We start from the raw sequence: 20,309 nt of genomic DNA, 5'->3' as shown, positions 1-20,309 counted from the left end.
AAATGGCTTTATTTGCAAGGCAACGGTTTAGATTTTCTGATTGGATTCTCCCACTCAAACACATGGCTGTATAAGTCAACAATCCTACCAAACAATTACACAGTTTAAGCTACATACACACTTCCAATTATTATCGTTGGAAAACGAACGACGAACGTTCATGCACGATATATATGAACAATCGTATAGCACCGATCCTGCACATAGAGTTAACGACACGATCGTTCGTAGATATTGTACACACAATAGATACGATCGGATATAAGCTCAAGCTATGATGGCCTAGGAGTCCCAACAAACAGGCTGATTGAAATTAAAGCTTACAGAAACTAAGACACTTTCTGAAGAAATTTACCCAAACAAGTTATTAAGCATTAATTTCTGGCAATGCTGTTCCTTCCTGGCATAGATGATTTTTCGAAAGCACATGGTTTTCAGTGAATTTGTTCCAATTTGCTTTAATTGGCAAGAGCCGATTAAATAGCCACTCTGCGCCAGCCGGGACTCGAACCCGGGTCGCAAGAATGGGAATCTTGCATGATACCCCTACACTACTGGCACCTTGCTCACCTAATTCCAGGAGCTCAAGGCTCACTAACACATTTCCAGGGTAAACTTCAAGATAACAGGATCAAATGCTCTTTCTGTAGAAATTTTACAAAACATGATCTGTAGTATTATTGATGTTTCATCTCAGCTGCTTTCTGTAGGACAAAGGATTTTGGTCTAAAACGCATCCAATCTCACACCTGTGCAGTGACGTGCCAAGAAGACCGAAGTAGAAGACGGAAGAGAAGAATGAAGATGGCGTCTCTCGGCGCTTCCTCAGCACCAGGATGAAGAAGATTCCCAGGATTACACGGGACTGGATCGTGGGAAAGATCAGTGCTATCGAGAGACCTGCAGGATTAAAGGTAAGTGTAAATTTTTGGTTTTCAGTTTAGTTCCACTTTATCCTGTGACTGTTAACCAAGTGAAATTACAGAAATGTTTTCCATTTATATGCAGGGAATTGTTTTTTTTTTTCATTGATGTTTACAAACATTCACAAATGCATCCCTTATAGCAAAAACATCTCTCAAATTCTTTGGTGCTCTCTATCACTAATTCTTCCTATGGCACAACAATACTACTGCCTATGCTGCCTCAACCCTGCCATCTGATAATATTGATAGTTTCACCCAGGTCCCTGGGAACCAGTTTATAGGAACACTCCTACAACCACAAGTCCCTACTTTTTAAGACATTATACCACTGGTCTCACTGATGTTTATAGCGATTTAGATAAATAAATAAAAAACAATACTATTGGTCAGAGAATTTTCAATTTACCTCTAAAAGAAGTAAGTTAAATTTGCAAAATTGCTTTATTCTTTAGTATGTCTACTTTTTTTCATCAAGTGTTTTATTTAAATGTCTTGTCTAATAACTTTATATATACATTGAGTTTCAGAATTGTAGTTTTAGCGTCCTTTGTTCTTACTTATAGCACCCCCCTCCCCAAAAAGAAAAAAAAAACTGTAAATGTCCTTGTAGAATATGAATAGATACTTGTTCACAAGGATCAAATGCCTATTTATTACAGCGGGGAGCAGGGAGCATTTGATTACATATTAAAGGCTTCTAGTAGAATAGTAGGTGGCTGGGTTGGGGGTCTAATGTTATGTAAATATTGCTCAGCAAGGAGGAGCAATGTTACAGCAGGGAGGAGTACATGCATATATATAGATATATATATCTTATATGTCCAGTCCAGGCTGTTATTGGTTTTATTTAAAGGCTCCCGCATTTTTTTTGCTCTAAAATTATTTACTGAAAAAAAACACTCATCACAAAAAGACAAGTAAAACTAAAAAGGGAGAAAATATAAACAATATAAACATAGAAACAAATTGTCAAGTAAATAAATACAAAACTAAAGAGTACAGACAAGAAAAGAAATAAATGAGAAAATGAAAAATATGTTCACCTTTAAAGAGTAGAAAGTAGAAAGTCAATAAAAACGTATGTGCGCCAGCCGGGACTCGAACCCGGGTCGCAAGAATGGGAATCTTGCATGATACCCCTACACTACTGGCGCCGTTGTCGTTTCCAAATTTTGAAACAAGGTATCAAAAACATGTATTATCACATAACAAGATTAGCGAATTTAATTTTTCTAAAGATATAAGTACTTCAAGCTAGGAGAAATTTTAAAAACAAAAATATTCAATTGTAATTGTTTTAAACGTTAGATTTAAACACAAGCAACAAAACACGGGTCTGATAACCACAGTAATGACCGAAGAGTAGTGAAATATAAAAATTTCTTGCGCTAGCCGGGACTCGAACCCGGGTCGCAAGAATGGGAATCTTGCATGATACCCCTACACTACTAGCGCTGCTATGGCTTGCCCTGAATTCTACATTAAAAGAATCTGTATATATTTTTAAATAATAATTTAAATACATAACAATTAAACAATTTCAACTTCAGTGCTATGATCTCCCTATTCACATTAGTGTTGTTGCCTAGGGAAGCTCTGGGAATACTGTAAAATTATAAGAATGTGTTTATGTAACTACAGAAGATTTACACTGAAAAGAAAAATCATGACATTAAGAGAAGGAAAAATATTTTAGGCAGGCCCCAGCGAGATTTGAACTCGCGACCCCTGGTTTACAAGACCAGTGCTCTAACCCCTGAGCTATGGAGCCGTACGCTGGAAAGAAGAGCTCAAATTTCAGTATCGTATTCTCTGTATGGAAATCAGAATGGGTTTGTATATTGCACAGAATAGAAATCATTTCTGGTTTCAATTTCCTATGATCAGATTTAGGAACTCGCCTATTTCTAAACAGATTGCTTTGCGACTTGTAGATAAGGAAGTTGTTTTCATGCTTACAGAAAAGGGTGTGTATTGCTGGAGTAACTACACAAGTTAACATTACTTATTTGATAATGGAAGGAGAAAAGAGCAGTTTAGGAAGTCTGGGGTTTGTGTAGTATAAACACATGGCTTAACCCAGTCTATGCATTGATACAGATGTCAGAAAATCTTAGTTTATTTTTATTGCAATCAGATTGGCAAAAATCTGTCCTCTGTAGAAACAGATCCAGTCTCACATTTTCAAATTACACTACAACATAAAATTGATTAAACATCATTCAAAGCTATCGTAGAAACAATCAGATTTAACTTAGGGCAGCATTTCACTGGAAATTTTTATCGTAAAGACTTCATCTTTCTTTTCTTCCCTCATAATAATTTGGAAACCACATTTTTGTGTTAAGATCAGTATTAAAAGTTAGATATAATAGTGCATCAAAAGATTATATTTAAGATAGTCTGTAAAATAAAAAAAGATAATGAAAACAAAAAGTTGTGAATTCCTCCTGCTGTGCTAAAAACTTCAAGTGCTTACCAAGTTCTCCCCAGAATTCCAGCCATATTCTGGAGGATTGGTATCTTTTCTTGTTTTACAAAAGCAGATTGGTTCGGTGAAATACATTAAGAAGAGGGCCCAATCCTAGGGATGTGTGTACAGTTTGTATAAATTGGGCTAGCTTTTAGAATTGTATTACATTTGACTATATTGGTAAAAATGACTGCAGGGGTCAGGAGTGTACAGAATACAGAGGTCAGGAGAGTGTATAATACACAGAGTGCAAGTGTAGAATCTAATCCGTTTGGGGTATTTTCATTTAAAAGAAGGACCAATAGATCTTATAAAAGGGTATAGTTTATTTACAAAAATGGGTATTATAAACAAATTATTTACAAGAAAAAGGGAAGAAGGCAAAAGGTATGTAGTAGGGGTGTCCAAAGGTTTTGCAAAGAGGGCCAGATTTAGTGAGGTGACAATGTGAGGGGGCTGACCATTCAGCACGTACTCAGGGTTAGTGTGGGCATGGTCTGCGCAGGTCCCGCACAACACACACTCTAATGACGTAGGGGATTTCCTGTGTAAACATAGGGACTCCCGTTGTGCCAATTATACCGGCCAAGTAGTGGTTGATCAACTCTAATGAAATATAAAATAGGTTTTTGTACGCTTGTATTTTATACTGTGGCTAACAGTGCTGGCGGGCCTCATAATAATGATTTTGTGACAGAGGCTGCGGGCCGGTGGATATCTGAACACGGGCCGCAATTGGTCCCTCGACGGGACTTTGGACATACGAACCAGGGTTTTCCCTCCTTGAACCACTCCCATGTGCAAGAACAGAGCCAATAACATTGTTGTTCGTCATTAGTAAAGTCTTGTGCAAGAGATCACAAAGGTCATCCTTGTCAGAAGCTTGAGATTGTTGTCACAGGCCCCCACCCCCTCCAGGAAGACTGAAGCAATAGTAAGCAGGTTTGGGCAGGAAATACCACCAGGTGGTCAAACTGGACAATGTGTTAATGATCTTCAAGCATCCAGTCATGCAAGATCACTCTCCCAGCTCTCTGCTCAGCAATTATTGATGGTTGTTTTAAGGTCTGCATCTGTCTTAACATATAGTGATGTTTGTAGCCTGCTTTCTAGGAGGCAGAGTTATCCTTATTTCTTAGTCATAATGATTTTGTTACTTCCAACAGCAGGGGTCAGGTTAGTGTATAATGTACAGTGAACAGGGGTCAAAAGTAATATACTGCTAGGACTTCCGTAGAAAAACTGAACTGAAAAGTGCCTAAAAAAAAATACACTTACCTTCAATCCCCCAGGCAAGTCCAATCCATCCGAAAGTGTCTTGCATCGGGTCCTGTGTCGTTCCGGCATCCGTCCCACCTCTGGGCGCTGCCATCTTCTCCTCTTCTTCCTACGTCACTGGAGCCAGGCGCAAGATCAAGTGAGGTAAGATACAGGTTAAATTTCTACTGGCAGAAAATGTAATACCTAGTGTAATTTTCCTTTACTGATAGCTCTGTGGCAGCAAATGAACAATACAAATGAATTAACAAATACAAATGAATTTACTTCTCTTTTCCCTTCCTTTGCTCAGGACCCTACTAGATAAATTCAAGGTGTTCTGTATCTGGCCCTTCTAAAAAAAATAAGGGTGGGTATGTATGGTGCCATGAAGTGATCAGGAAAGGAAAATTATGGTAAGTATTAAAAAATTCTTTTGAAGCATTCCCCCCAATACCATATAAAATACAGAAGCCACATCCCAGATCATATATTCACCGAGAAACAGGAACAAAAAAAAAAGTTTTATTGGACTTTTAAGGCACCAAATACATCACGATAAAAAAAAATCAGTTAAAAATGTACAATATTTATTGGACAACAGGTAAGTAAACATTACTAAATTTAAAAATTACAGTTTAGTTGTTCACAATTGTGTTCAACAGATTTCACAGATATTCCAATTCCTCAGGAGTCAACTGAGATCTATAGATATACATAGAATAATTAATAACATTCAGAAACCAATATATTAAAAAACTTCCATCAAACTACAATTGCAAAACAATTCTTATATAGGTCATCCAGGCAAAATCATGCTGATCATTACCCTTCAGAATTGGCAACAAGAAATTAAAGCCAAGCTGTAGTGAACAGGTTAGTACATCCAAAGGATTCGTCTAATTTTAACATTAATTATATAAACCTGACATTGACATATTTAGCTTCCGTGGAAATGCCTGTTCTCGGAGGAACCTTTTTTCCACCAAAGACTCAGTCTTACTGGGCCAAGTCATCCTTGACCTATCATCCCCAAAGTGCTCCCCAGATGCTTTTGCTGGCATCTGATGTAACTACTACTTAATCAATAGTGTTGCCAAATTATTACTAGAATGGTTGACAACAATTGTTCTAGAATAAATACAATGATTAAAACCTTGCTCTGACCACCAAGATATTTTAAATCTGTGTGGGAAGGAGGAGACTTTTATCTAGATTCATCATCCACCCAGTGGACATGGATGGATGATGAACATGGATAGCAGGAAGGGCATACAACTGGGGGGAAATAAAGTAAGGGCCCAATGCAAAGCAAGGGATTTCTGAAAATCTTGATTTGGAGAAATATGAAAATAGGCATCTAATTGATGGAAGAAGCCAATATGATTTTTCCCCTCAATTCTGCAAGTTATCATAACAAAAAAGGCTGCTATGGTGTGCCACCTACCTTGTTTGACTAGGCTGGGCTTTGTTAGAGAATGGCTCCATGCTACCCATTTTGTCACTACTAGTATATATCTAGTATATATATATATCTACTACTATATATAGTATATATAAAGATATGCACATGTAGATAAATGTATTTGTTTAAACCAGAAAATTATAGTCTGCTCTAGAAGCCTGTGTGATAGTATGAAAATGCAGGAATGCAATTGCAAGGCAGGAAAATTACGCTTTTACTTAAAAACAGGAAGTAATTTACTAGAAACTTCATGGTAGGATCACCAGGTAAGATACACCCTTACACCTTTACACTTATGGAGAGAAGACAGAAATTTCAGCAGATTCAAAAAACAGTTCCTTTACTGTGTATTGTGATAGTAGGAATTAGTAATGCAGATTTCATGCAGTAACCTAACAATTACTGAAAAAAAAATATATTTAAGAGCTGGTATTTCTTTACCCCGTGAAGGTATAGACCTTACAAATTGTGCATAGGTACTTCACAGGCTGTTACCCCTCCTCATTATTGCAGGCACAAACCTTGTACACAAATGTTGTCTTGTCACTTTAAAGCTACGTACACACTTCCAATTATTATCGTTGGAAAACGAACGACGAACGATCCTGCACGATATCTACGAACGATCGTATAGCTCCATTACATAGTTTGGTGTCATCTGCAAACACAGAAATGGTACTTTTAATCCCAAACTCTATATCATTTATAAAGATGTTAAACAGTAAAGGTCCCAACACTGAACCCTGGGGTACACCACTAATAACCTTAGACCATTCAGAGTATAAATAATTAATTACAACTCTCTGGATGCGATCTTTAAACCAGTTCTCTATCCATTTACAGATTGACTTTTCTGAACCTATTGACCCTAACTTGCATATTAACCGTCTGTGGGGTACAGTGTGAAATGCTTTAGCAAAGTCCAAGTACACTATATCAACTGCTATTCCACTGTCTACCTGTTTACTTACTTCCTCATAAAAAGAGAGTAAATTTGTTTGACAACTTCAGTCTTTCTTGAAGCCATGCTGACTATTACTTATAATATTATTTTCTAGCAGAAACTCCTCTATGTGGTTTTTTTATCAAACTCTCTAGGACCTTTCCAACTATGGACGTTAAACTAACGGGTCTGTAGTTACCTGGTAATGACTTTGCTCCCTTTTTGAAGATAGGAACCTTATGACCTTACCCAATCCATTGGGTACCATGCCAGTGACTAAAGAGTCTCTAAAAATTAGAAACAATGGCTTTGAAATGACTGGACTCTTTGAGGAAATAAATGGATGTAATCTATCAGATACTGTTGCATTGTAAATCTTAATTTTGCCCAGCTGTTTCTGAATCATATACATTTTGAGCCATTGTTACTCAATTAAGGCAGGGATATTGCCATTAGCAATTTGGACTTCAGCTCTGCCATTTTCCTTTGTGTACACAGAGCTTACTAAAAGTGTTTAGTAAATTTGCCTTGTTTTTATCCCCAGTTATTAACCCAGCGACATCCTTTAACTTTTTGCTATCTTTTGCCAACTTTCTTTTGCAATCTGTTTTTCATTTTTAAGCATTGCACATTTTATCTCATTTTTGCATCTTTTGTTATATTCTTTATAGTTTTTAAACAATAAAGGTAAGCCTTCATTTTTATATTTTTGGAATCCCCTTTTCTTAATCCTTATGGCTTTTTATAACATTAGTTGTGAGCTGTTGTATTCCTGCACACAGTGCTCCTGGAGCAAGTCTGCTTTTAAGGAAAAAGCATTTATTCACATATTGTGTCTGTGGCATCACATACAAGAATCCTATAGAATACATAAAAGATTTAAAGCTTTCATTGAGGTGTTTCACCAACCTATTATTTAGGCAGATTCTGGAATTCACATTATGATCCAAACATAAGGAGCGATTGCAATACCTCTGAGCCATATATGCAGTGTGTGAAGATTTGTTGGTGAATTCTTTCAAGCACTATACTATGCCCTGAGGGACCAGAAGCAGGGGTCCCCTTCAAGGAGACCTTGAAGCATGCTAGGGGCAAGCATGCTAGGGGAACTTCATCTGGGCAGCCAGAGATTCCCCCAGGTAGGTAGGTACACTAGTGCTGAAAGTACACAGGAGGGAGGGGAAGAAGGAACACTAGGGTATGGGCAGCCTTGAATTTATCTAGTTAGGGCCCGAGAGTAGGGGGTAAAAGGAAATAACCCATTATGATGCTGACATGGAGCGGTCAGAAAAGGAAATTTTCCTCACCTGGCTAAAAGACAGGATGTGACAAGAAATCTCTCTAATTAGGCACAAAATTGATCCATACAACCTCTCTATCCAAAATAATTAACAATAAAAAGTTTTAGCCCTACATATATAACACTTAGAAAAGCATAAAGACAGAACTAAATGCACAGCTCATCTGTCCACATTCCAGCGTAGGTCGTTGACATTTTCCTTCTCTTCTCCCTCTTCCAAATGATCTTCGTCCATCTTGGTTGGCTATGTCGGGATGGTGTAACTCCACACACGTTCATTCATCCTGGCACATGCAAGGGAAGCTAAATAAATCAAGGTAAAAAAAATGTAATCTTGAAAACATGGAAATAGCGAATGACAGGTGATTCCCACTAATAGATTGTAATATTAATTTATATATTCTCTGAAACTTTTTTTTTTTACATGCCAGCAGAGTTGTTAACTACATTTCAAACTATCAGTTTGTTTAGTTGTACTAATTTGATCAGTTTCAATAAAGTTTTACACTTACTACTTTTTTTTTTTTTCAAACAAGGCACGTTCACTTTCCACTTTACGTAGCCACGCACGTGCCCGTTCGTCACTAGCTTGGGAAGAGGCTTTCAGGCGGCGAGCACGTACATACAATACATACACAGTCCGGGAATAAACCAATAGCGTTGCTTTGGGGCGGAAATGCTCCCGAGATTCGGCCAATCAAGAAAGGAAGGAACAGGAAGGGGAGGAGCGCATATGCGCGCACTGGAGTAAGGGGGGAAGAAGAGGCCAAGAGAGGGAGAGTGAGAGATGATGCGCTTTCAGGTGAGCCCTATATCAGGTGTTGTGTTATATTTGTGTACAGATTTAGTGTTTTCTCGGTAACCAGGTTGGAAGTGATTAGGGCTTGAAGAGGGGTTCCAACCGGGACAGGCGGTGACACCATTTATTTTTGGTTTCCATGGATATTTGAATATAAACGAAAACCACTCACCTCCTGTCCAATGTTGGGGTGTAAACATAGGCCCCACGTGGCTGGGTACAGACCAGAGGCTGGCCTGCTTATTTGGTATTATTAGGTTAGCTATATGTGTGCTAAAGAGCAACTTCAATCATTGGGGATATTAGTTAAAAATTGGAATACAAGATAGCCACATTGCACAAATGTAAAGTAATGTATGTTTCTCTTATGCTGAATTCCAGGTGAACCCCAAACTTAATAAATGATTTGTATATCTGTATATGCGATCCTTATTATACTGTATACAGATCTGGTATACAACCAGCTAAGTGACCTGGCCCAAACAATGAAACCTGGTCAGCTCCCCTCCCCCACCCTGTGATTGACCAGGACAGCAGCAGTAGATTAGCCTTAGCTCAAAAACTTCATACCTTTGCTAATTTTCAGTGGTATTGCAGCTTCCATTGGGGTGATTGTTAGAACTTTCTGACATTTTTACATTACAATTTGAGTCCCCAAACACTGCATACCAATGAAATTTTTGTTTTTCTGATTGTTCTTCATGGATTGGAAAGTGCTGGAATTTTGACTGCATTCCTTTGATCTGTGTATATATATCTAATGACTTGTGATTTATATTTGCCTACAATCTAATTGATCCTCTTCTGATTGGAACTTTACTACATAGATACATAGTAGGTTAGGTTGAAAAAAGTCCATCAAGTTGAATCACTAGGGAAATAAACTTATCCCAGATATAAAACCCTATAAGACAGTTGGTCCAGAGGAAGGAAAAAAAAAACTCTGGTACAATTTGCTCCAACTGGGAAAAACATTTCTTCCTGATTTTATGTTCTTTTTATGATTAGTCAGCTGCTTATTTGAAATGTAAATTGGAAATGGAAATGCCCTGTGTATTGGGCCTAATCCTAGAGATTACAGTATCTGGTCCCATCATAATACTAGATTTTGTTAAACTACCATGTGGGTGGTCCTTGAAATTTATAGGCGGGGCTTAAGTATAACCCAGAATTCCTTCAACTGGTAAAACAATGCTCCAGGCGGGGGCTGGGCACATCATGGACTGCCCAAAGCTCCCCTGCTGGACAACCTTTTGAATGCACTGCAGGGTGATGGAAATCTACTCTCTCTGCTCTCCATTTTGTAACATTTTGGTCAACTTGCTGTTACATGATGCAGAGTTTTGATTGCCAGCAGTGCACATTTTTTGTCCTATTAGTAAAGTAGGGCTAAGCAGATCAGCACTGTGATTGGTGAATATGACTATTCCTACCCACTGTAAGGTATAGCATTGACTTCAATTCTACCGTTTTATAGCAGTGAGGCTGCATATCCAGACTTCATCTGTTCAGATGGTTTATGACCTATTTCTGCACGAATTAAAAAATACTGTTTATTTTCTGTTACAGAGAGCTATACCTTTACTATGTCTCCAATAGCCTAAATAATCACATAGATCGTAAAAAAACAAGATATTTATTAACAGAGAAAACAATTAACAAATATATACAATTTAGGGCAAGCTAAAGAAAGTAAAGTGATAGGTTATGCAAAGAGTCTGTCCTCTAAAACCTGCACCCTAGCTGGGCTCCAAAGAAAGAAAGAGATTGGCTGTCTGTGCAGTCCCTTTTATTATAGCTAGGACCCCTGTATCCCATAAAGCCACACCCATGCATACACCCCTCACTCAGGTGTCCTCCCAACCCCAGTTCTGAGATTTTCTGTCCATGTGTGCCCCTTGACATCCTTCAGCAGGTGGCACCGTTGTATTGGGGGCAAGAACCTTGATTTAGCTGACCAGTTGGTCAAAGCTCCTTTGAGGGTTATCAGTTAGTTGTAGTGTCCATAAACCAGGCAAATTACCTGGAGAAGCCCTTGAAGTAGATCTCTAGGAGATGGTATCTTCTCTTCTGCCTGCTTGGTCAAAACCTTCTGCTTGCTCCTCTTTCCAGTTTTGTCCTCAGGGACATTGCAAAGTCAACCTCCACCAAGGCTCACTAACAGTCAGATTCAATTCACCATTTCAAAAAGGTTATGCATAAGTTGATATTGTACTACTAATGTTGTGCACTCCAATGCGGTGTCTGTAATCTCCCTTAACTCTGCCTATGTACTATAAAGGGCAAGGGTATTTATTAGGTAGCTGTAGTCCACATTTCTGATATCCATTCTCACTACATTGATCTCTCCTCATTTGTTCTGAATTGTTGATTTTATGTCCTGCTGTTTTTTAGTCACTCGAGGATGGAGATGCCTTTCCAGGCCTCGAGGAAGATGAGGATATCGACCAGTTTAATGATGATACTTTTGGAGCAGGAGCAATTGGTGAGTGATCAAGCAAGTTCAAAGAAGGAATGTGAAGGGTTCCAGGTGGAATGTTGATTTATATTTTTATTAGCTACTCTTTTAATTGAAGGGCAGCATCTGGAATGTTAAAACATCTGATTATGCTGCACACATTTTGTGCTTGTTATGGGGAGGTGCTGACATATCTTTTGGATTTTTATTTCTTTATGTTTTATGGTAGGCAGTACCAATCATCCCTTGGTGAAAGAGACGGGGTGCCATTAGTGTCTAGAGTGTTGCAACTGAACTATTATATTTTCTTTTTTAAGTCACTGATATGGAACAAATTTGCATCTCAGGTGTCAGGTCTTAGACTTTGTCTATTAAACATACTGTTGGCCACCTTCTCCTCATTATCCTGATATTTACAGTACATTATATGGTTACCAACACAAACCTAGCAGAATATGGACCAAATTATTGTCTAGTGGGGATTATATGTTTTTTAAATTAAGCTGCAGTAAGCAAGCCACAGATTCGTTGTCATATATCTAACTCATAAGGGGGTATTTTTAAAAGCAGTGAATGTGACATTTTACAAACTTGTTGTAGGTGTAGCTTCCAGATGTATGTTTTAAATTTATTGACCGACTCGCCTGCAGTGAATTATTGTAACATTTACGGCTTTTTAAGTATGCCCCCTAAGCAACAAAACAATGGTTGTGTAGTGATGTAAATTTGTATCCAGTTGTAATTCTTATTTGGACATAATCACTCATTTTAGATTGTCAGCATTGGGTTGCAAACTAGCAGATGCATTCAGTGACATTTCACACTGGTTAGGGATGAATATTTCCATTTTTTTCCTGTATATTGCTGTTGATTTGACTTTCCTATAAAATCACAGAAGACTGTTCTAACGCTAACATTTACCACATTGGGTGATTTCCTTTTTTTTTTTTTTCTAAAGATGACGATTGGCGGGAAGAGCATGATAGGTTGGCAGAGATGGAGGAGAAGCATACAGGCTCTCACCTTTTGGATAGAAACTCCTCCCCCATCACTGATCCACAGCAGGAGGAACTGGAGCATAGCCTCAACCAGCTGGTGAAAGAAATCGAGGAGACATCCCTGCGAAGGGAGCCATGTACACGGGTAAGTGGGTGGCAACAAGACTATATGTAAATTCCCCTGAGTATTACAGGCTTAATGAATGTTTAGTTGTCTTAAAGAATCACTATTTTATAGGAAAAAGAAGCCTAGACATATACCTACACATACCTGCATCTCTGCATCTCCCTATCAAACACTTATTATTATCCTGGTCTAGTCATGCCGGTCAAATTAGTGGTAGGCAATTATGGGGGTGGGGATGCTTGGCAAGAAGTTTCACTGGGAACATGGGATTGTTGCCTGGTTAATTACACCATTTTGTATGTGTAATTTGTATATGTATTTTATGTACATTAAGAGATATAGTTGCCCATTAGATCTGCTTCTGGTTTACAGTACTACAAATTTCAAAGCAGTGCATCAGTGTGTGGATAACGTCTTGTCTTAGGAGCTTGGAATAACATCTAAATCACTCTCCACCTAATATATTATATTATAGGTTTGAAAAAGCAATCTGGTAAAACTTTAAAACTAATGAAAATATTAGGTTTTGTCCATTTGTAAACACAATTATTTTAGCATTATACAAGTTTCAACACCCTTTTACCTCCTGTAAGCAAAACTAAAACAAGTATGCGGGTTTGTTTTTTACTTTAAGACTTATTTTTTATAATTTTCTCCCTAGATATCTTCTGGGATAAACTCCAGTATATGGGACTCTGACTTGGGAACAATCAGAGGTTCTTTGCTTGCAGAGGTAAGTGAAAAAATATCCGCTACTTGGAACTAGTAAATCTTATGCAACATTACTGGTTACTTGAACTCCTCCATATTTTAATTTTAAAAGATTAAAGGTAAAATCTATAGTATGGAATGTTATGTTTACAAACTGCCTTCTGTATGAAAACATTAGAAGAGTGGTTTGCATCCCACATATTCTATTCACCTTTCATATTCCAACCTACCCAAAAACAATGACAGTAAGGTTCCATTTGACATGTAGACGTAGCCCTAAGACGACTTTTCATTGCTAAAAGTTTCCTGTCGACCACTGCTCCATTCCCTCAATTCCTGCATTCTTGTACCCTTCTTGAGCAGCCCAGGGAGTGTGTTTAGCTGAGAATAGGCAAGAAGATTTGAAAGGAATGCAACTTGCTTACAGGACGCAGTGTTGTGAAGGACAATAATAACCTTTTACACGTGTATATTTTGATTATTATAAATTCCAGTTTTTGTATTTTTTAAATACACATTTTGTTTGTTGTTATCGAGATTCCTAAAACTTTTTTTTCTCCATTAAAGGAAATGAGTACACTATCATTGTTACATGAGTATGGCCTAGCTCCAGTACCTCCACCTAACCGCAATGACACGGAGCGAGATGCATCAGAAAGAGCTCTGCCCCGCCGTTCCACTTCTCCAGTTATTGGAAGCCCCCCTGTGCGAGCTGTTCCCATTGGGACTCCACCAAAGCATGTTGGCCCCATATTCAGTCAGCAGCAGGTAACTTTTGAAGCTCATCTATAGTTGTACAATTCATAAAGGCAGTTTTCGTCGGTAATGAGAAAATATGCATTAAAATGCTCACTGGCAAAAAAGTTGAAGGTAGGTTGGGGTTTCAAAACATAGGTTATTATTTCATGTGTGTTTGCTGGCCAGGTATTTTTCTACTCTACCTGTTTCAGGCTCCATACTGACTCCCATAGAGTCAGGAGGGTAAAGTCATTTTTCTGTGCCTATAGTCACACCTCCTGGTGGTATCCAATATCCAAGACGGCATTTTCTTTGGACCAGCCAATGTTGTTATCCTTCCAAGGAAAGTGCTGTGCTCCTGCTATTCTTTTCTCCTCCGCTGCATTGTGTGTCATTCTTGCACCTGCAGCCTGCTTGTTGTTTACAATACAATGTACAACAAGTATCCATTTTTAAATATACATCAAATGTATGTTTTAATAGTATATGGGCATGTACGATAAGGTTAATAACTGGGGTCCAGTCTGCCTTCCCTGTGCTCTGCTTCTCTAAATTTTACTTCAGGCCAGGCTGCTATTTCTCTTTTCCCTCTAGCTTTGCTCCGGGGCAAACATGGGAAAAACCTTGTATATGTCTAAAAGACTTTGCTGTGCATGTGTGGACACCTGTACTATTTTTTTTATTTTTATTTATATGGGTTTAAATTTATGTATATCTACACATTCACCCCTTTTTTAATCTACACCTTCAACATACCATACTTATTCGTTTTTGCCATAAGAATGGCTGTAATTCTTTGTGACATAGATCCAATAAGGTTTTGGAAACATTCCCCTGGGATTTTGGTCTATATTGACATGATAGCATCACGCAGTTGTTTCAGATTTGTTGGTGGCACATCCATGATGCCAATTTTACAACTTCCTAAAGGTGCTGTATTGGATTGTGAAGACCATTTGAGTACAGTGAACTCATTAAGGTGATCAGGAAACCACTTATTTGAGGTCCCAGCTGAAAAAAAGGATCCCAAAGTGTGACAAGAAAATCTTTCCCACATCATTACACCACTGATGTAACCATTGATTTAAGGCAGAATAAATATATGTAGATGCCAAATTCTTACCCAACTGTCTGAATGTTGCATCTTAAACCCAGACACACCAGACCAGGCATTTAATAATTTTCTCTTGTTCAATTTTGATGAGCTCATATGTGTTGTAGCTTTAGATGCCTGTCCATAGCTGACAGAAGTGACCCCCTAGTTCAGTGTTCCTTTCAATTAGCTCTTCTGCATACATTTTTGCCTACTTTTGCCTTTCTATTAGCTTAAACATCTGCCAAATCTTCAATGACCCCTGGCTTTAACAACATGTTTTTTTCCAGAGAACAAGATTACTGTACTCAAATGGCCTCCACAGTCGCCTATATGTACTGTTATATCATGTTGACTTTAATATGTCATAGTTCCCCCCGGCTGATTTGAATACCCCGCCCAGCTCTCCTCGGCAGCTCTCATCCTCGGATGCACGGATCTCAGTGAGGCTGCTCTTTGCTCTGTGTCATCCGTTCAGAGGATTGCTGCCGATGAGAGGTGAGCACACAGTTCAGCCTTCATGTGAAGGAGACACAGGCAGCCCCGCCCCCATCTCATAGCACGAGCTCTGCCTGGGAAATGTATCCACCTCTAGCTCTGTGTGTGAATTCTGCATCCTCACTGCTCTGTGTGTACAAACCTCCATATCTCCTAAGCTGTATGTCACAATGACCTGTAATTTTCAGGGTGTACAGGGGACCCTCATAGATACTAGTTATTACAATTTCAGGCCCCCAGATTTAAAGAAATTTCAAGATATGGGGGTCACAAATGTAAAACGTTAGGAAAATTGAACAGCAACTGGGGTTGCTGTTTCAGAGAAAAGTGCAACTAGGAGTCCTATATTGAAAGTGCAAATTGGGGACCCCGGGGGCCACTAACATAGCAAGGAGCATTGGGGTGGGGCCTCTAAATATATACCAACCTGTCACAAATCTATACCTATGAGACTACTGTCTGCTTCTCTTCTTTGGACACCAATTTCTCTGAGGTGGGGGGTACAAAACTGAAAATATAGGTGCAAGTGGCGGGCACATTCTCCCCTTACAATCTCATTACTATGGCATCATTAGAACAAAAACACTCTGCCCATTAAAATGGGTTTCCCTGTCCTGTTACACATTCCTGTCCACTTATCTAACATTCTGAACTTCAATTGGGGAATGGGGAGGTGTAAGAAACCAAAAATATAGGTACAAGTGGGGAACATCTGTGACTAACATCCCCTAAAACTTCATCACTATGGCATCATTAGAAAATGAACTCTGCCCACTAAATTTTATTGAGGTTCAGGTACTGGAAGGTTACAGTCATGTGTAACAAGGAAGTGAATTTTGATAGACAGTTTTTTTTTAATGTTGTAATGATGCCATGGTGATGAAAGGTGATCGCCACACGTGTCTCCCACTTCCACCTATATTTTTGTTTCCCTGCACCTCTTAACTCTGGAGAAATTGGGGTTTGAGGTAAGATGCTGACAGATTTGTGTAACAGAGCAGGCAGCTAATTTTGCTAGGTAGAGATTTATGTTCTCATAATGCCATACTAATTACATTTTAAAAAGGTTTAGCCACAAGTGTCCCCCACTTGCACCTACAGTTTCAGTTTCCTATCCCTCAAGTTAATACAACCAACGGTTTAGGAGATCTGAAGGTTTGAACACAGCGAGTTGTTAGGCTGCAGAATATGACAAGCAGCTTTTACACTCACATAGCTATCACACTGCGCTGCCGATGACATTATTACACACTGCGGATAAACGTCACAGACGGTGTTTTTATATAGAATATGGGCAGTGATCAGAGGGGGCCACTGTCTGTTCTGTCCCCATCTGAGATCACATGCATGATGCTATTAAAGCATCGCCACATTTTTAACATTATATTAAAGAGTGACTTTCTCTGTTATGTAATGGAAAAATGTGCGTTTTTTGTTTTTACACTTTTGTGGAGAGGACCTCTCGCTTCAGTCTTCACTTCCATTTCGGTGAAGACTAAAGGGGAAATCCGCAGCCTTCTGGGATATTTGTGTCACATATCCCAAGAAGCTCTGCACTGCACCTTGTGTGCATGCACCTTCAGAGGCTTTCTTATAATGTAAAAAAAAAAAAAAAAAGTGTTCAATCTAATGCATGCGCAGTGCAAGGCAGCACTGGATGTACAAGTGAGCATTAGAGAGAAGGTGGAAGCTGAGCCAGCATGGGCCTGCTGGGCTAATTTTGTAAAAGAATCAAGTGAACAAAAATGTTTTCGCAAAAGTTCACTTTACCTAAATTTAGACACAGGAGCACATCTGAAGTTAGGCTGAATTCACTGACACCGGCAGTAAGGTTACATTTGTCCATTCCTCATGCCAGGAACCACTGCTGCTTAAAAAACTTCTAGCTCTGAAAAAGCCCAGCACTTACCACCTGTTATCAATCCCAGATGCCTAGCACTTACCGCCTGTTACCAATCCTAGGTGCCCAGCACTTACCACCTGTTACCAATCCTAGGTGCCCAGCACATACCGCCTGTTACCAATCCTAGGTGCCCAGCACTTACCACCTGTTACCAATCCTAGGGGCCTAGCACTTATGGCCTGTGTACATAGAGTAGAAAAATTGGATATACTAACGGCGCAGGCATTACAAAGTTGTAACAAATCATTGGAAGAAGGTAGAACACTGAAACAATAAGAGGTTACTGGATACCCATGGCATAAACAACTGGGAGCTCTAAATTTGCCGTGTTTTGCCACACCCCCTTTTTTACCACCCGGCTACAGCTTCCCACCACCTGGCTGAAAAAAATTTCTGGGGAGAACACTGTATGTACAATATGTAGTACTTGGAAACCACAGCTATGTCATTGCTTATATGATAAAATGTTGAAATTCTTTTTACCCTTTGTTCTGCAATTGATTAGGCTTTCAATAATATTGATAAAGAAATCCAAAATAGTTTCCTTTCTTTAAAAAGAATGTATTTTTCAATTTCCAACAGGTTTTGTGCCCAAATGCTATCCACATTCGAGCTGCCTCATCTTTCAACAGCCACCCAGTAAGTAGAAATAAAATCTCTGCTTTGTAGCTTTAGCAGTTATAATAGTGCATGTAGGCATGTCAAATTGAAATGATTCCAGAAGGAAAGAAAAGCAAAAACGGAAAAGTTACAAGCAAACAAATCATCACTGTTCCCTTGGAGCAGTAATGCCCAATTGTGTAGCACTGCAAAGTAGAACACAGAGGCACAGTGATGCTGTTTTAATGGACATATACAAAGAAATTGTTGCGCTTCAATTAGAATATTTTTTTATTAGGCTGAATCTTTAAGACTTGTAGCTTTGTACCTTCAATGTTGACCGGTTTATTTCAGCATCTATGGAAATATCTACAACCTCTAACCTTAAGAGGGCTGCACCTCTATTGACCACAGTGAGAGGTGTTTCTAGATGTTTGATCGTCCAGCTCTACCTGCTGCATTATGACTGGCAGAAAACTGCCTGTCCTATGGATGTGGCCAACTGAACCAACCATATGGCAGCTATTACATGTGATGTGTTGCCCTGTAGCACCCACAGATACTTTCAAATGAGCCAGGCATCAGGAAGCAGAGAGTAGTGAAGGGTAGGACCCTCTTCAGGTTTTTGATGTCCGTGCTTTCACTGGAACAATTCCTGCTTTCTACTTGTCCCAGTGACTGTTTTCAGTGTGATTAAAAGCAAGAGGGAAAATCGCACATTTTTACAGAAATAGAGGAGAAATATTCAAATTGTGGTGCTCCTTAAGCTGACACCTGTATGATTACCCTCTTTGCTAAGATGTCAACTTTTTCCAGCAATATGACCCTGCCAGGGATTTAAACTTTTCTTTGCATAGAAAAAAATGTCTATGTAAGAAGAAAAGTAACACAATAAAAAATATTTGGCATGACATGTTTTGCAATATTCTTGTTCCTCCCAGAATCTAGATGCTTGTTTAGAACCTAGCTTGTGTTTTCTTTCTCCATAGAATAACCCAGCAGCGCTTTTGAGACATCCATTTCCTTCTGCCCTCTCCCCACTTCAGCGGGCGCAGCTCCTGGGAGGAGCACAGGTAACTTTCATATAGTTTGTTGTTTAAAGCGAATTGTTGGGTTCTTGCTCACATATTGTCTGGATTTATGTCTGGGGGTTCTGGCTTAATTTTCCATGACCAGAAGGTAACCTGGCATCTAGCACACAGTTCAGTAGCAGCAGTCCACCTACTGCTTTCAAACTAAATTTCCATTAACCTATATGAGCAAAGTTTAAAAAAAATAAAAAAATCCCTTTATATGCCTGAAACATTATGAACTTCCTAAAGTGAGCTGACAACGTGTCCTGTAGTCCAAGTAAACTTGGAACTACAAGGTAAACTGGACAGGTCAACACATTGCTTGAGACTTTAGTGCTGTGGAAGCTGCTGTAAAAGAAGCTAACTGGTATTATAGTAGATCATCAAAAACGTGCTGTGCATAGAGAATGTAAAGATGTAATACATTTGTTTTTACAGAAAAAGGGTCAACAATGGCCTCCGTATTTAAAATATAGTTTTTTTAAACATTGCTTTGATAAGCCATCTATGTTTAGTTGGTTAAACATAGCAACCCTCCTGTAGATACATACATATTAAAATAAACAATGTGTAAAAACCAAGTTGTGGTAACAGAAGCATGAGCAAGTGTTCATTTCAGTTTTTGGGCATTTCATTTGTTGCATTGTGTATCTCTTTCTTTTTTGAGACTTTTCTAATTGTTTTTTTTTTCCATTCTACAGGTAGCTGCTGGCCGAATGTCACCCAGCCAGTTTGCCCACACTGCTGCCCTACATGGGCCTCCTATAGCTGGTGTTGCCCCCAAGCTACTACAGGGTCCCATGGTTACCCCAGGAGCTGGGGGGTTTCGACCTTTCTTTGGTGTTCCCCCTGCAGCTGCTCCAGGAGCTCATCTAAAGAACCTAAGGTAGGTAATGAAGTCAAAGATGGAAGGAAATTGGTAGACATGGCCTAAAGATATATATATA

General features: G+C 38.9%; 1 protein-coding gene, 1 long non-coding RNA gene and 4 other non-coding genes across 6 annotated transcripts in view; 2 read left to right on the top strand and 4 right to left on the bottom strand.

Annotated features, from left to right (window-relative positions):
* Positions 1 to 490: 490 nt before the first annotated feature.
* Positions 491 to 561, bottom strand: TRNAG-CCC (transfer RNA glycine (anticodon CCC)). Its single transcript has one exon. It is a non-coding gene; the product is annotated as a tRNA-Gly (tRNA).
* A 1,448-nt stretch (positions 562 to 2,009) lies between these two features.
* TRNAG-CCC (transfer RNA glycine (anticodon CCC)) lies at positions 2,010 to 2,080 on the bottom strand. The gene has a single exon. It is a non-coding gene; the product is annotated as a tRNA-Gly (tRNA).
* Positions 2,081 to 2,310: 230 nt separating this feature from the next.
* On the bottom strand, positions 2,311 to 2,381 carry TRNAG-CCC (transfer RNA glycine (anticodon CCC)). The gene has a single exon. It is a non-coding gene; the product is annotated as a tRNA-Gly (tRNA).
* A 243-nt stretch (positions 2,382 to 2,624) lies between these two features.
* TRNAT-UGU (transfer RNA threonine (anticodon UGU)) lies at positions 2,625 to 2,697 on the bottom strand. Its single transcript has one exon. It is a non-coding gene; the product is annotated as a tRNA-Thr (tRNA).
* Positions 2,698 to 4,358: 1,661 nt separating this feature from the next.
* On the top strand, positions 4,359 to 5,137 carry LOC140339791 (uncharacterized). Its single transcript, XR_011922553.1, has 3 exons — positions 4,359 to 4,464; positions 4,692 to 4,821; positions 4,970 to 5,137. It is a non-coding gene; the product is annotated as an uncharacterized lncRNA (long non-coding RNA).
* A 3,898-nt stretch (positions 5,138 to 9,035) lies between these two features.
* PATL1 (PAT1 homolog 1, processing body mRNA decay factor) overlaps positions 9,036 to 20,309 on the top strand; it is an 18,272-nt gene continuing 6,998 nt past the window's right edge. Inside the window, exons 1-8 of the mRNA XM_072423800.1 lie at positions 9,036 to 9,166; positions 11,558 to 11,648; positions 12,580 to 12,764; positions 13,408 to 13,479; positions 14,025 to 14,225; positions 18,272 to 18,328; positions 19,279 to 19,362; positions 20,064 to 20,248. Coding sequence (XP_072279901.1) covers positions 9,152 to 9,166; positions 11,558 to 11,648; positions 12,580 to 12,764; positions 13,408 to 13,479; positions 14,025 to 14,225; positions 18,272 to 18,328; positions 19,279 to 19,362; positions 20,064 to 20,248 — 890 coding nt within the window. The 5' untranslated portion in view covers positions 9,036 to 9,151. The remainder of the gene's footprint in view (positions 9,167 to 11,557; positions 11,649 to 12,579; positions 12,765 to 13,407; positions 13,480 to 14,024; positions 14,226 to 18,271; positions 18,329 to 19,278; positions 19,363 to 20,063; positions 20,249 to 20,309) is intronic.

The sequence above is a fragment of the Pyxicephalus adspersus genome, chromosome 10 (assembly GCF_032062135.1).
Source record: "Pyxicephalus adspersus chromosome 10, UCB_Pads_2.0, whole genome shotgun sequence".
Lineage (NCBI taxonomy): Eukaryota > Metazoa > Chordata > Amphibia > Anura > Pyxicephalidae > Pyxicephalus > Pyxicephalus adspersus.
The sequence above is the reverse complement of the archived record's forward strand: the minus strand, read 5'-3'. Positions and strand labels throughout refer to the sequence as shown.